At 37.9% G+C, this 12,671-nt stretch overlaps 2 protein-coding genes across 3 annotated transcripts in view; both read left to right on the forward strand.

Moving 5' to 3' along the window:
- The first annotated feature begins 3,646 nt into the window (after positions 1-3,646).
- Positions 3,647-12,671, forward strand: part of LOC103156678 (N-acylneuraminate cytidylyltransferase-like) — a 16,492-nt gene continuing 7,467 nt past the window's right edge. The window contains exons 1-7 of one of the 2 annotated variants that reach the window (XM_007578814.2): positions 3,647-4,061; positions 9,027-9,169; positions 9,249-9,404; positions 9,524-9,660; positions 9,908-10,002; positions 10,770-11,049; positions 11,131-11,296. In XM_007578814.2, the coding sequence (XP_007578876.1) occupies positions 3,850-4,061; positions 9,027-9,169; positions 9,249-9,404; positions 9,524-9,660; positions 9,908-10,002; positions 10,770-11,049; positions 11,131-11,296 (1,189 nt within the window). In that variant the 5' untranslated portion in view covers positions 3,647-3,849. The remainder of the gene's footprint in view (positions 4,062-9,026; positions 9,170-9,248; positions 9,405-9,523; positions 9,661-9,907; positions 10,003-10,769; positions 11,050-11,130; positions 11,297-12,671) is intronic. The other variant, XM_016664522.1, reaches the window with a different exon arrangement.
- cmasa (cytidine monophosphate N-acetylneuraminic acid synthetase a) overlaps positions 12,252-12,671 on the forward strand; it is a 13,010-nt gene continuing 12,590 nt past the window's right edge. Inside the window, exon 1 of the mRNA XM_016664523.1 lies at positions 12,252-12,601. Coding sequence (XP_016520009.1) covers positions 12,411-12,601 — 191 coding nt within the window. The 5' untranslated portion in view covers positions 12,252-12,410. The remainder of the gene's footprint in view (positions 12,602-12,671) is intronic.

Here is a 12,671-nt window from a genome sequence, read left to right on the forward strand (position 1 = left end):
AAAACAAAACAAAACAAAAAAATCAAGAATTATCTGTATCGACTGATATGAAACGTTTATTTGCAGCCATTTTGACTTTAGTTCAGTGCTGTGAAGAGAAAACAGTTAGATGAGCACTTATTCTATTTTTCTTTAAATTGTTTATGTTTAAGAGCAATTACAGCAATAATTCATTGTGAAACAGTTACTTTCCAAATCACTTATTTCACATATCGCTCCAGAATGACGGGTTTTCATCAATTGGAGAACATGTTGTGTTATTTTTTCTTAGCTAAATTGTATTTTTTTCTTCCTCTAATAACAACAAGTTATTAGAGGAAAAAGTTTCTTATTAAAAGTCTCCCTTTCTACTGCACTCCAGCAACTCCTTTGTAGTCTGATTCAGATTAACACAATCTAGATGCCAAAATAAGGTCGTAAATGAAGGCGTGAACCGCCTTTCAGGGTCTGTTTCAGTAGACAGAGGGAGCGTTGGGTGTTGGAGTTCCTCTGAAGAGGCAGAGGAGTGGAGGACGGCTGAAGGTATGCTGCCCGGGCTGTTGGAGCGGTCTGGCCAGATGTGGCCTCCTTCCTCCTTCCTGCCGCTGACGCTGTAACACTTTAAACAATTAGAGGTGCCGTCTGCAAGGCAAAGGCCACGAGAGTGCAAAGGATGGAGGCCACAGCATCGCTTAATAAAAATTAGGAAACAGAAAAGGATGTAAAACACCAAAACGGTGCTAATATTTACAATATTCACCCAGAGATAAGGAATCTATCAGAAACTGAGGGAATATAAATCTATAAAACTACAAAAACGTCAAAAAGACAAATCCACAGATGTTCTGTCCAGTTTTCATCTCATGAAGTCAATCTTTAGTTAATCTGGATTAAAGGCTTGGCTCTATCATAGAGTGTTAGGCCCATGCTAAGGAAAGTAAAAATATGTAAAATTATGTGAATAAAATCATAATATTCCCAGATTGAAGTTGAAATTACAAGAGAATAAAGTTGCAGTACTTCCGACTTTATTCTCACAATATTATGACTTTAATCTGGGAATATTATGATTTTATTTTTGCATTACTTTGACATTATTCCCATATTAATTTCTTTATTCTGCTGAAGTTATAATTTTATTTTTATACAAGATTATTCTCATAGTACTACAAGTTTAATCTGGCAATATTAGAAACTAAAACAGAAAACTAAATGCACAACTAACACAAAAAATAATACAAAACAAATCAAACTGGTGAAAAACCGAATAAAACACAATCAGAAAATGGAAAAGCAGCCATAAATTGACGTTAAAGAGAGATAGAAAAGTAAATATTTGACATAATGTTCACAGAAAGAGAACAACAAAACAAGTTTACCAACCGATCGATTGATTTAATGATTGATTGACTGATTGATTGCGACTTTCACTGTATTAAATCCTCTGTGGTCGTTTTCTCTCCGCCTCTGTCCATAAACCTGCATAGAGCTCGACTGGTTCCCAGCTGAAACTGGGAAAGGACCAGATGAAAAGTCAGCATAGAGGTCATTTAACACCAGTTGGACTTGATCTGCTAACCCGTCTCCTTGGAAACGGCTTGCTTTAATTCCTACACCAACTTCCTTTTCGGCAACCTCACATCTGATACGAACGATGTAAACAAAAACAAAAACAAAAACAAGGGATGTAATAAATGAACTTTGTGGTGAAAAGACAAAATCTGAGAATCTCCAGTGATTATTTTTAGATTTTACGCTCGAGTATTAAAGAGGAAAAGAAACGTGAGCCGTTCTGGCAGACAGTTAGCTGTCAGATGCTTTCAAGTAATTAAGAAAGAAAGAAAGAAAGAAAGAAAGAGGAAAGTGTGACACACTGATCTGCAATGAGAAACATTTTTGCCTTTGTTCCAACGAATCGACCGAAACAGAACATTTCAGACCAAAACTGAACCCATTAATAAAACTAACACTAATGTAAATGTGGCGTTTACCTTTAATAAAAACTGTTTCACTGCCTGTATTTTTATAGCCTTCCACCTGCATACTTTGGGTTTTAGTTTTAGTTTCCTCAGCAGTGGGTGAGAGTACTGGTCAGGTAGCATACCTGCAGCCGTGTGTGTGTGTGTTATTTTAAACTTCAGCACACAAAACCGTTGAAGGATGGAAACTTAACTGGAAGTGATTTCTAAATCTGTATCTAAAAAAATGACTTAGTTGTTTTGGTGATTAAAGTGAGATTTTTTGCCCCCTGTTGGTGTTAAATTGTTGACTGATTGATGTGATCTGCAGCGGAGATTGTTTTTTCTCACTGTATAGCTAAATCTTTTACAATTTGCAGCATAAACGTAATACCAACAACAAAAAACTTTGAAATAATTTCTGCCAGCAGGCGGCAACAAAAACTAAATTTACATTTTGGCACATTATATGTAGCTAATTTGAAAAAAGAATATTTAAAAGTTTTATCAGTTCAATAATAAAAAATAAAGTAAATTTAACAATAAAGTAAATAATTGAATAATTTATATAACTTTTATTGCCTCCTTGTTTTGTTTAATACATAATTAAATCATTACAATTTAAATAATTTCATAATTTCTTATTATATGTACTATATTGGCTAAAGACATGTTTTAGTTCACTGTTTCACAGGTACGTTTTGCTGCGTTTGACCAGTTTCTTTCATCTGTCAGCCTTACGTGTAAGAGCGAGAGGGGAGGTGGGGGGCTAAAACAATATAACCAATTTTTCCAAAAGTATGAAATATTTCAGTCCTAACTGGTCATATTCAGTAAACTGGAATATTAATTCCAACAGTTTGTCAGATTAAATATACCTTTTGAAAATAACAGTCCAATTTTCTGCATTAAAAATACTGTTTTTTGTCAGTAAAATGTAATTTCTTTTTTTTTTAAATGTTTTTTAATAGATGTACACAAAAAATGGGCTGCACAGTGGGGCAGTGGTTAACACTGCTGCCTTGCAGCAAGAAGGTCCTGGGTTTGATTCCTGGCCTGGGGTCTGCATGAAGTTTGCATGTTCTCCCTGTGCATAGTGGGTTTTCTCTGGGTACTCCACCTTCCTCCCACAGTCCAAAAACATGACTGTCAGGTTAATTAATCTCCCCGAGAGTGTGTGTGTGTGTGTGTATGCATGTTGTTTGGTTTCTTCCGCCTCTCGCCTGAAACGTTTGCTGGAGATGTTATACTTTTTACTTTTACTTGAGTGACATTACTATGAAGTATTTCTACTCTTACTTGAGTAAAATTTCTAGATATTCTATTCACTGTGAGTAACTTCACTGAGTAAAGAACAAAGGTGTTTTTAACAAAACTTCACCAGACACACACCTGCAGTTTTTCTTAAAGTTTCATAAGTTTTATACTGAAAGAAACTGATTTGGAAAAATATTTTGTCTGATTTTGTTGTATGATGATGTTCATAAGGAATATTTTCATTCTTGATCTTTCAAATACCAAAATTTCCACATAGGTTTACATTTTGGTCTGTCTGATGGTGTAATTTTTTTTTTAACTTTAACTTTTTTTAACTTTTTTTTTTTTTTACTGTTACTCAAGTATTTCCGTAGACGGTTATTTTGTACTTTTACTTGAGTAAATACTGTATATCTTGAAGTAGTTCTACTCTTGAGTACAATTGTTGGGTTCTCTGCCGACCTCTGCAGCTTACAGGAATATTACACGTTCATTTCTATTGCAGTTCCTCCTCCACACCACATGGTGGCGATGCACCGCCAAAGCACCAGTATTGCCACCGGATGGCTGTGTCCGTCTCCTGGTTCTTATCAACGTCTCATTCATTAGTGAACTACCTTCGTGTTTGGGTCCCGAGTCCTTACTAAAAGACTTCATGGCTACCCGAAAACGAGGAATGCCCCAGGAAAATGTGATATCGGAAGAAGCTGAGAGTCCGAAGAAGCTCCGGAGCAGACACGTAGCGGCTCTGATATTAGCTCGAGGCGGGAGTAAGGGAATACCTTTGAAAAACATCAAGCCGCTGGCCGGGGTCCCTCTGGTCGGCTGGGTGCTGAGAGCTGCTATTGACTCGGGAGAGTTCGACAGGTAGGTTTTAAAGTCCATACCGAGTCTTTACCGAACTTAAGAAGAAAATAAAATCACGTTAGCTTCACTTTAGGGCCTGTCCAAGGTATAAAGCGAACAAATCTGCTGCTTGAATTCTGACTCAGTTTGAGAATTAGAATATAATTAAACTTTATTCGACTGTTTCAGCCCAGACACATTAAACATTTCTTAAAGTAACAGTGTGGATTTAAGCAGAATTAGCGGATTTACTTAGTAAAAGTGCAAATATCTTTATAAGGAGAAAAATAATCTACTTAAATATACTTTCAATGGGCTGGATTTTTCTGAAATGCTTTTCTAATATGTTATCAATTGAATATGTTAAAAATTTAAAGTAATTACATTTTAAGAAACACACTCATGTTTTAAAATATTGTTTTTGTGTTTGAGGTTGGTTTGTTTACAGATAGACTTGAGCAAATAATATAAAAGTTGCTCTTGTTTTTAAGCTCATATTTTAGTAGTTTATTTGATTTAATTGAGTCAATTAATTACTTGCATTGTTGCTGTGTTTGCAATTAGTTTTTTTCAAAACCAGTTTCTATAAATGAGATCTTGGATGTCGTTGAGACAACCAGTTTAAATAAAGGTCAAATAAAAAACAATAATCAATAAATGATGACTGCTTTAGAGCTGCTCACAGTTTAGTACCTTGTTCAAAACTAGAGCAAAAATCCTTCCAGCCAGAGTATCTAAAACCAGAGAGAATAATTATCCCAAAATCCAATGCCTCAACATAAAAATGATGAAGATATACACATATTGTTAATTTAATACCATTATTAAAAAACGCATCTTGATATAAACGATACCAGCTGATGGATTCGCAGTGTGCAAAAATGTATTTTTGCATAATGCAAAACCTAAAATCTTGAACTTATTCTAACAAGAACTACCAAAGGTGTACCTCAGGGCTCTTTCTCTGGACCTGTCTTATTTACAACCTAGTTTTCTGATCTGTGCATAAACTGATCCAATGCCTCCTTTTATTTTTATGCAGATGACTCTGTGGGTTACTACTAACACTCAACAATAGGCATGTTAATTTCTACAGTCTGTTTTTGATTGAGTATATTTATAAAATGCGCTTTGGCACTAAAATGCCAAATGAAAAAAATTAGTCTGTTTATTTCAAAAGGCATAAAGATGAAATACTGTTAAAATTCAACCTAAATACACAAACTGGTCAATTGTTATACACCGTTTGCATCAACAAAGCCAAAGGAAAAACTGAAATAAGAAATTAGAGATGAATAGAGAAAGGTGTCTTCAACCAGAGAAAACCAGTAAAGTATTCAGAGCAGAGTGGATTCAGGACCAGAATCAACTCAGAAAGGTTGAAAATGAAGTCAAGGGAATGTAGGGTGAGACACTCGTCATTACTTTCTTATTATTTAGCCTCTAAGCAGCCAGACTTTCTTGTATTTCATGTGCTCTTGAGCAACATTTCTCCATGCTTTCTGAAATAGCTTTATGACTTTTTGCTGCTCTTTTATAAGACTTTTAGTTCTGCTCTTTATTACTAAGACACTGACTGCCAAGGTGTGCAAAGTGGCCATGGTGTCAACTTTTAATTTTATAGTTATTTTTTCCTTCCAGGAAATCTGAGCTGATTGGGACAAACGGGTGATATTCAGGAATATTTCTCAAAGTTGAAAAGATGGAAATTTCTGAAATTCAGGTGACCTTTTAGTAGAATGCAATTTTTGAGATGTTGCTAAAAGAAAACCCCCCCAGATATTTCTAAAGGTATATCAGGGGATTTAGTGCCTTTGATGAATTCTGTATGTTTTCACAGCTGATATTCAGTTCGACTCGTTTCGATTGGGCATCAAAAACTCCAGTAGGACAGTTTGAGAAAATATCGAATCCTTACAGATTATCATTGATGACAGATGTCCTTCTTTAAATTTATAAAACATAAATGAAACAAACTGTCAGATACCAGCAGATATCCCGTCTCTCTAACCTTGCAAATTCCTCAACCTGGTCAAGTTTCTTATCTTGCGTCCGCAAGGCAAACGTTTATAATCTCTTTTATTTATAAAAAACTAAAGGAACAGCTCTGCTCTCAGATAAAAATACAATCTGCACAGAAGGAAGACTTGTACGTCTCAGAGGACCTTTGTCTAAATGTTGGACATAAAGGTCACTGACCTGACATTGACCTTTAACCCCCTACTTTGGTACAGTAGATGAAGATGTAAAGCTGTGGCTGCTGTCCTTTTGTTTTATCCTGACCAAATATCCTGTATTAGAGACGAAAGACGTGTCCACCCATATTTAACGGCTCTGAGACGTCATGCTTCAGAGTTGAAAGGATTTACTGTTCAGTCAGAGGGACGAGTTTGACAGGATCTGCGGTCCCCTCCCTTTCTTCCTCCTTTCTGTCTGTCTCTTTACCTTTCTGTCTCTCTTTCTGTCTCCATCTTGATCTGTTTTATATTTTCCAAACTCTATTAATAAAACCACTTTTTTTTAAAAAACAGAGTCACGCAGATGGTGATTTTAAAGTCAAATCAAGTTTATTTTTAATTCAGCAGCAAGGCAGTTTAAAGTGCTTTAAATTATAAAAACATCATACTGTACACATGCAAATATTACATTTTATCAAATTATCAATCGAATATACATCAAATGTATTGATCAATGTTAGTTATTTTTAATCAAGTAAAAATAACTAACATTAATCAGTTATTTTTTATCTGATCAACTGTTTAACAATGTTTCGGCTGTTTTGCAGTTTTCTGGAAGTTTGTTCCAGATTTGTGGTGCATAGAAGCTGAATTCTTCTTCTCCATGTTTGGTTCTGGTTCTGGGGATGCAGAGCAGAACCAGAAGACCTGAGGGGTCTGGAACGTTGCTATGACAACAGCAGATATTTAATGTATTGTGGTGCTAAATCGTTCAGTGATTTATAAACTAACAGCACTATTTTAAAGTCTATTCTCTCAGTGTAGGGACTGTAGAACTGGGTGATGTACTCTAACTTCCTGGTTTCAGTCAGAACTCCAGCAGCAGCGTTCTGGATCTGATTGATTTATTAGTCAGACCTGTGAAGACGCTGTTGCAGTAATCAATGCGACTAAAGATAAACACATGCATGAGTTTCTCTAGATCATGCTGAGACATTAGTCCTCTAATCCTGGAGATGTTCTTCAGGTGATAGAAGGCCGACTTTGTAACTGTCTTTATGCAGCTCTGAAGGTTCGGGTCAGAGTCCATCACCACACCCAGGTTTCAGGCTAATTTTTAGTTGTAATAACTGAAGCTGTGCATTGATTCCAGATCGTTCCTATTTAGAGCCAACGATAACTTAAGTTTTGTTTCTGTTCGGCTGGAGACATTTATCTCTTCTATTAGCGCTTGAGTGGGTTCAGAGTCACCTGGTGACATCGTAATGTAGAGTTATGCATCATCTGCATAGTTTTGATATCTGATTGCTTGTTATAATCTGAACTAATAGATATCAAATACGAGGGGCCCCAGGATTGAGCCCTGGGGTATGCCACGTGACGTACGTCTGTACCGATGAAAAGTTGCATATTGACACAAAGATAAATGACACATTTCATATAATCCATCAAATAAACTTTATTAGAAAATAGGTAATGTGTCAACACTGTGCTGGTTTTTCCTTTGAGTTTCAGGACCTTATGGCTGATTGTGTTTCAGTGACTCATCGGCCGCAGTTCAGAGGCTTAGCCAAACAAACTCTTCAACTTGGTGCACTAAAACGAAGTTAAACATTAAATGTGCTCCACAGTTCACAGCAGGTCAGAATAAGCTTCCATTTCAAACCACTTCCAGTTGAGTTTATTTTAAAGCCATTTTCTTTTAAACCATGTGAGAAATCTGATAACTAAGAAATTAGGCAAACTAAGGCTCCCTCAGACTATCAGAGGCCCACAGAAATGCTTGAAATCAACCAAAGATCAAAATGTTTCTGTCTGTATAGAGAATGAGCAAGTTACGTTTGATTTTATTCTTTCAGTATTGGTAAGCTAAAAGATTGTAACCATGGTTACAATCTAATATCTTTTCTTTGTGTTTGAGCTACTGTTTGTCCACAAACGCATTTCAACAAATAAAATTCAACAGCTTTAAGTTCTGCCGCCTTTTCCAGATTCCAGATCTAAGTCCAGTTGTGTATCTGTGCCCAAATGTGAAAGTTGGTGATTTAGATGAGAAAATTTGTCAAATTTAATGTTCCTGCTGGTAGATAAAAAATCTCGTTTTTATTTATATGGAAAACTATTTGTCCTTTTTCACTTCACAGCTAAGCATGACATAACATCTTTAAGAAGTATTAGCAATATGACTAAATGTGGAAAAGTTCAAGGTGTATGGATACCTCTGTAGGACACTATGTATTATAAACTAACTCAGAGGAAACATGAATAAAAGACAGCTTATGATTGTTTTGGGGTTTGACCTGAACCTTCAGAGACACATAAAGACAGTTACAAAGTCGGCCTTTTGTCACCTGAAGAACATTTCCAGGTTTTAAAAATGATTCCAGGAAACTTTTTCAGTTGCATTGATTACTGTAACAGTGTCTTCAAAGGTCTGAATAAAAAAATCCTCCAGCTGCAGCTGATCCAGAAGCCTGCTGCTGGCATTCTGACTAAAACCAAGAACAAAGAGCACATCACACCAGTTCAAAACTCCTTTAAGGTCCACAGCCAGAACCAAACATGGAGAAGCAGCATTCAGTTTTTATGCTCCACTAATCTGGTACAAACTTCCAGAAAACTCCAGAAACATGGAGTTCCTTTAAATTAAAACGTAAAACCCACCTGTCTAGAGTTGCTTTTAAGACATTGTAATGTTTATTCCTTTTGTTGTTGTTGCTTTTTAATCACATTTAACTGTTTTATCATGCAAAGCACTTTCTGGAATGTCCTACAGCTATAAATATAACTTTTTGTGTTTGTTTTTTAGTGTTTGGGTGTCAACAGACCACGATGAAATTGAAAAAGTAGCAAAATCCTGGGGGGCCAAAGTCCACCGGAGGAGCCAAGAAGTCTCCAAGGACTCCTCCACTTCCTTGGAGACAATTCAGGAGTTTCTCAAGAAAAACACAGGTAGGAAAAGCTCAGCTGGACACAAGTTGACCCAAATGTTAAGGATGGAAAATCACAGATGAGTTTTTCTCCTGTTCAGACGTGACGGTGGTCTGTAACATCCAGGCTACGTCTCCGTGTCTCCATCCGACTCACCTAAAGGAGGCCCTGAAGAAGATCACAAAGGACGGATACGACTCCGTCTTCTCAGTGGTCCGGAGACACCAGTTCCGCTGGAAGGAGGTCAAGAAAGGAAGTGAGTTCACCAAACGCCTGATCTTCCCCAGTTTGACTGTAATTGGACTCAATCAGGGTTCAGTTGTTCTGTTCAGCTTCAGAGAACCTACAGCAGAACATGTTCTTCCTTCCTTACAGGTGATGAATGCACTCAGCCGGAGAATCTGAACCCTGCGAAGCGTCCACGGCGTCAGGACTGGAACGGGGAACTGATTGAGAACGGCTCATTTTACTTCGCCACCAGAGACCTCATCATGAAGGAAGGGCGGCTGCAGGTAGCTGCTCTGAACGTTTAGCTCTCAGCAATGACAATTAGCTCCAAGGCTTTACCCAACAGCCACATCCAGAAAACCAACCAGTTTAAATGAATTCTACCAAAAGGTGGTCAGATATTGAGCCACATTTAGACCAGAAGCTTTTCAATGACGACAAGTCTGGATTCAAGGTTTGACTTTGGGATGTTTGTTCAAGTGTTCCAGATGTTTGGAGGTTTTCTGATGTTTTGTTTTGGACTCTCTACAGGGCGGTCGGGTCACCTACTTTGAGATGGAGCCGCAGCACAGCGTGGACATTGACGTGGACATCGACTGGCCTGTGGCAGAGCAGAGAGTCCTCAGGTGAACTTAAACCGACTGCTTTACAGGGGATCTGTTATCCAAAATTCACATTTTGCACATTTTTGTACATTAATTTAGGTTTCTACGGCTTCTAAAAACAGCCCAAGTGCTTAATTAAATCCACCCAGACGGTTTTTGGCAATAAATTATATTTTTGTTGTCTGGAAAATGATTACCTAGCAACCCCAGCAAAGCCCAGCCTGTTACCTAGCAACCTAAACAGAGCTCCAGAACATTTGGTCAGCTAGTTTTACTGCTGTACGATGGCTGCTGGAAAAGACAAGTATTTTGTTGTTGACTTACCATGCAGAAACCATTTGAAGCTTTCTTTTTGTTTGTGCAGGAGGCTCCATTTCTGCTTTTCAAAGATGTAGACTTGTATAATTGTGTGTGTCTTCCTACAGCCATTTTCACATCAAAGTGTAAGCGTTGAGTTGGGGGCATGGCCAGCAGCAGCTTTGGATTTAAAGTGACAGGAGGCCCTAAAACAGAACTGACCAAACTGAAATCTCATTGTTTTCGAATGAATTTGTGCAAAAATGAAATAAACCTGTATTTTATAGCTCATACCTATCTTAACCTGTCCAAGGAAGCATAATAAGTTACCTTTTACTCTTAAAAGAAACTAACTTATTTCAGATACTTGAGATTTCACCTTTGAACCTTTTATTTTAATTTCTTCCTTTGGTTAATTTCAGTATTTTTGTCTGACTGGACATCCTGCTGAACTTTATCTTTATATTTGGGTTCTATGCTTCTCCCAACAGGTACGGTTACTTTGGCCGTGGAGTGTCTCTGATGTTCTGTGAAGTTTCCGGATGTCTCACCGATGGTCGGGTCCAACTGTCTGGGTCCCTGGACAGGCCTGCAGTGTCCTCTGCTGGCCTGTCTGACACTGATTCTGGAGTGTTCTCTGCTAACATGTCCGAGTCTGAAGCGTCCTCTGCTAAGGGCTCCGTCCACAGCAGAGACACAGAAGGATTCAGTGTCTCCATCCACAGCAGAGACACAGCAGGACTCAGGAAGCTGCAGAAAGACGATGTGGAGGTCGGATCTGTCGCCTTTATCAACGTCAAAGGAGAAACTTTGACCAGTGTCTTGTAACGCGTTACACCTCCTGTCCTCCAGGTGGTGCTGCTGATCTCTGAGGAGGACGTTGCGCTCCGACAGATGCGTTGTAAACTGAAGATGATGACGGGCTGTGAAGTGATGCTGGTCGGAGAGGATCCACTAAAAGATGTGCAGTCGATGGTGGAGAAGAGGAAGCTGGACTGGAAGGATGTGGCCTACATGGGTAAAAATCTGGACTTTATAAACTTTGTTTGACTTTTGTCTGGTTGATGTTTTCAAAAATACTTACATTTTCAAGAGATGTTGTAGAAAATGAATGTTATAGCTTAAAGCTTATAGTCATCAAACGAACTGCTGGTGATAAGATTAAGGAAATTTGGTTCTACATAGACTGGAAACTGTAGGACAGATCTGTCAAGTCGAGGCCCACATTCATATATTAAGAGTTTGTAGCAAAATGTATTAATAAAGCTACCCAATAATGACCAACCCTTTAAAGACATTCTTGATCTTGATGTTGCCCAAAGTAAAAATGAGTTTTACATCCCTGNAAAACTCAGGGCGAGGACAGCACAACCATAATAACTTAACACATGACAAAACAGAGGTCCAATATGTACAACTTCTGTTTGGACCTCTGTTTTCTCATGCGTTAAGATATTATGGTGTTAAAGCAGGGAATTGCAAACCATTAGTGGAGAACATGTTCATCAGACACTGACTGTAAAACATTCGACTCAAATGTCTCAACAAAGGTGTAAAAACCATATTTATTTAAATTAATCTGCGAAATAAAGCCCACAGTTTTAGGGCTTACATGCTTAAGAAACATCATAATGGTTTATTCCCAGAGTGAAAGTAAAACCAAGATTTAAGCGCTGAAATCCTTAAACATTACAGTTTAGTAAATTGTTCATTTTGAGTACAGTCTGAGTCCAAAGTAATTTACACTAAGTCAGCATAGTAGTCTAATTTCTTATGTATTCAATGTTTGGTTGATAGGAAAGCTCTATTGGACAGAATGCGGTACAAGATGTTACAGATTTGGATGTTATGAACAAGTTTATTTCAAGACACTGGAATGTTTTAAGACACTCATGTTTCAGTTATCAGAGAGTATATGAACTGGAGCTCAAGGAAATGTTTCTATAAAATAAGTTTTTGCAAAATAAAGAGACGCAAACTGTTGAGAAACGCTACACATTGTCTTCATTGCTGCTGCGTTTGTCTGTATTTTTACAGACTTATCATTTTGTTACCGTGGTACTGATCCTGGGATCCATAACGTAATACATCATCACACCAACACCCAACTGGAGTCCCGACAAGAAGACAGCATGGCTGCCCAAAAACAAGGCCTGTCCGGGGGTAATGACTCACCGGAAGAAGCTCAGCAACATATAGCGGCTCTGATTCTGGCTAGAGGGGGAAGCAAAGGGATCCGGCTGAAGAACATCAAGCGGCTGGCCGGGATTCATCTGATCGGCTGGGTGCTGAGAGCGGCCATCGACTCGGGAGAGTTTAACAGGTATAACAAACCCACGTCATCATAATCTGCTGTTTGCTTAAAATCAAACGGGTAGGCAGAATTTTACTGA

The sequence above is a fragment of the Poecilia formosa genome, unplaced genomic scaffold, assembly GCF_000485575.1.
Source record: "Poecilia formosa unplaced genomic scaffold, Poecilia_formosa-5.1.2 Scaffold492, whole genome shotgun sequence".
Taxonomy (NCBI): domain Eukaryota; kingdom Metazoa; phylum Chordata; class Actinopteri; order Cyprinodontiformes; family Poeciliidae; genus Poecilia; species Poecilia formosa.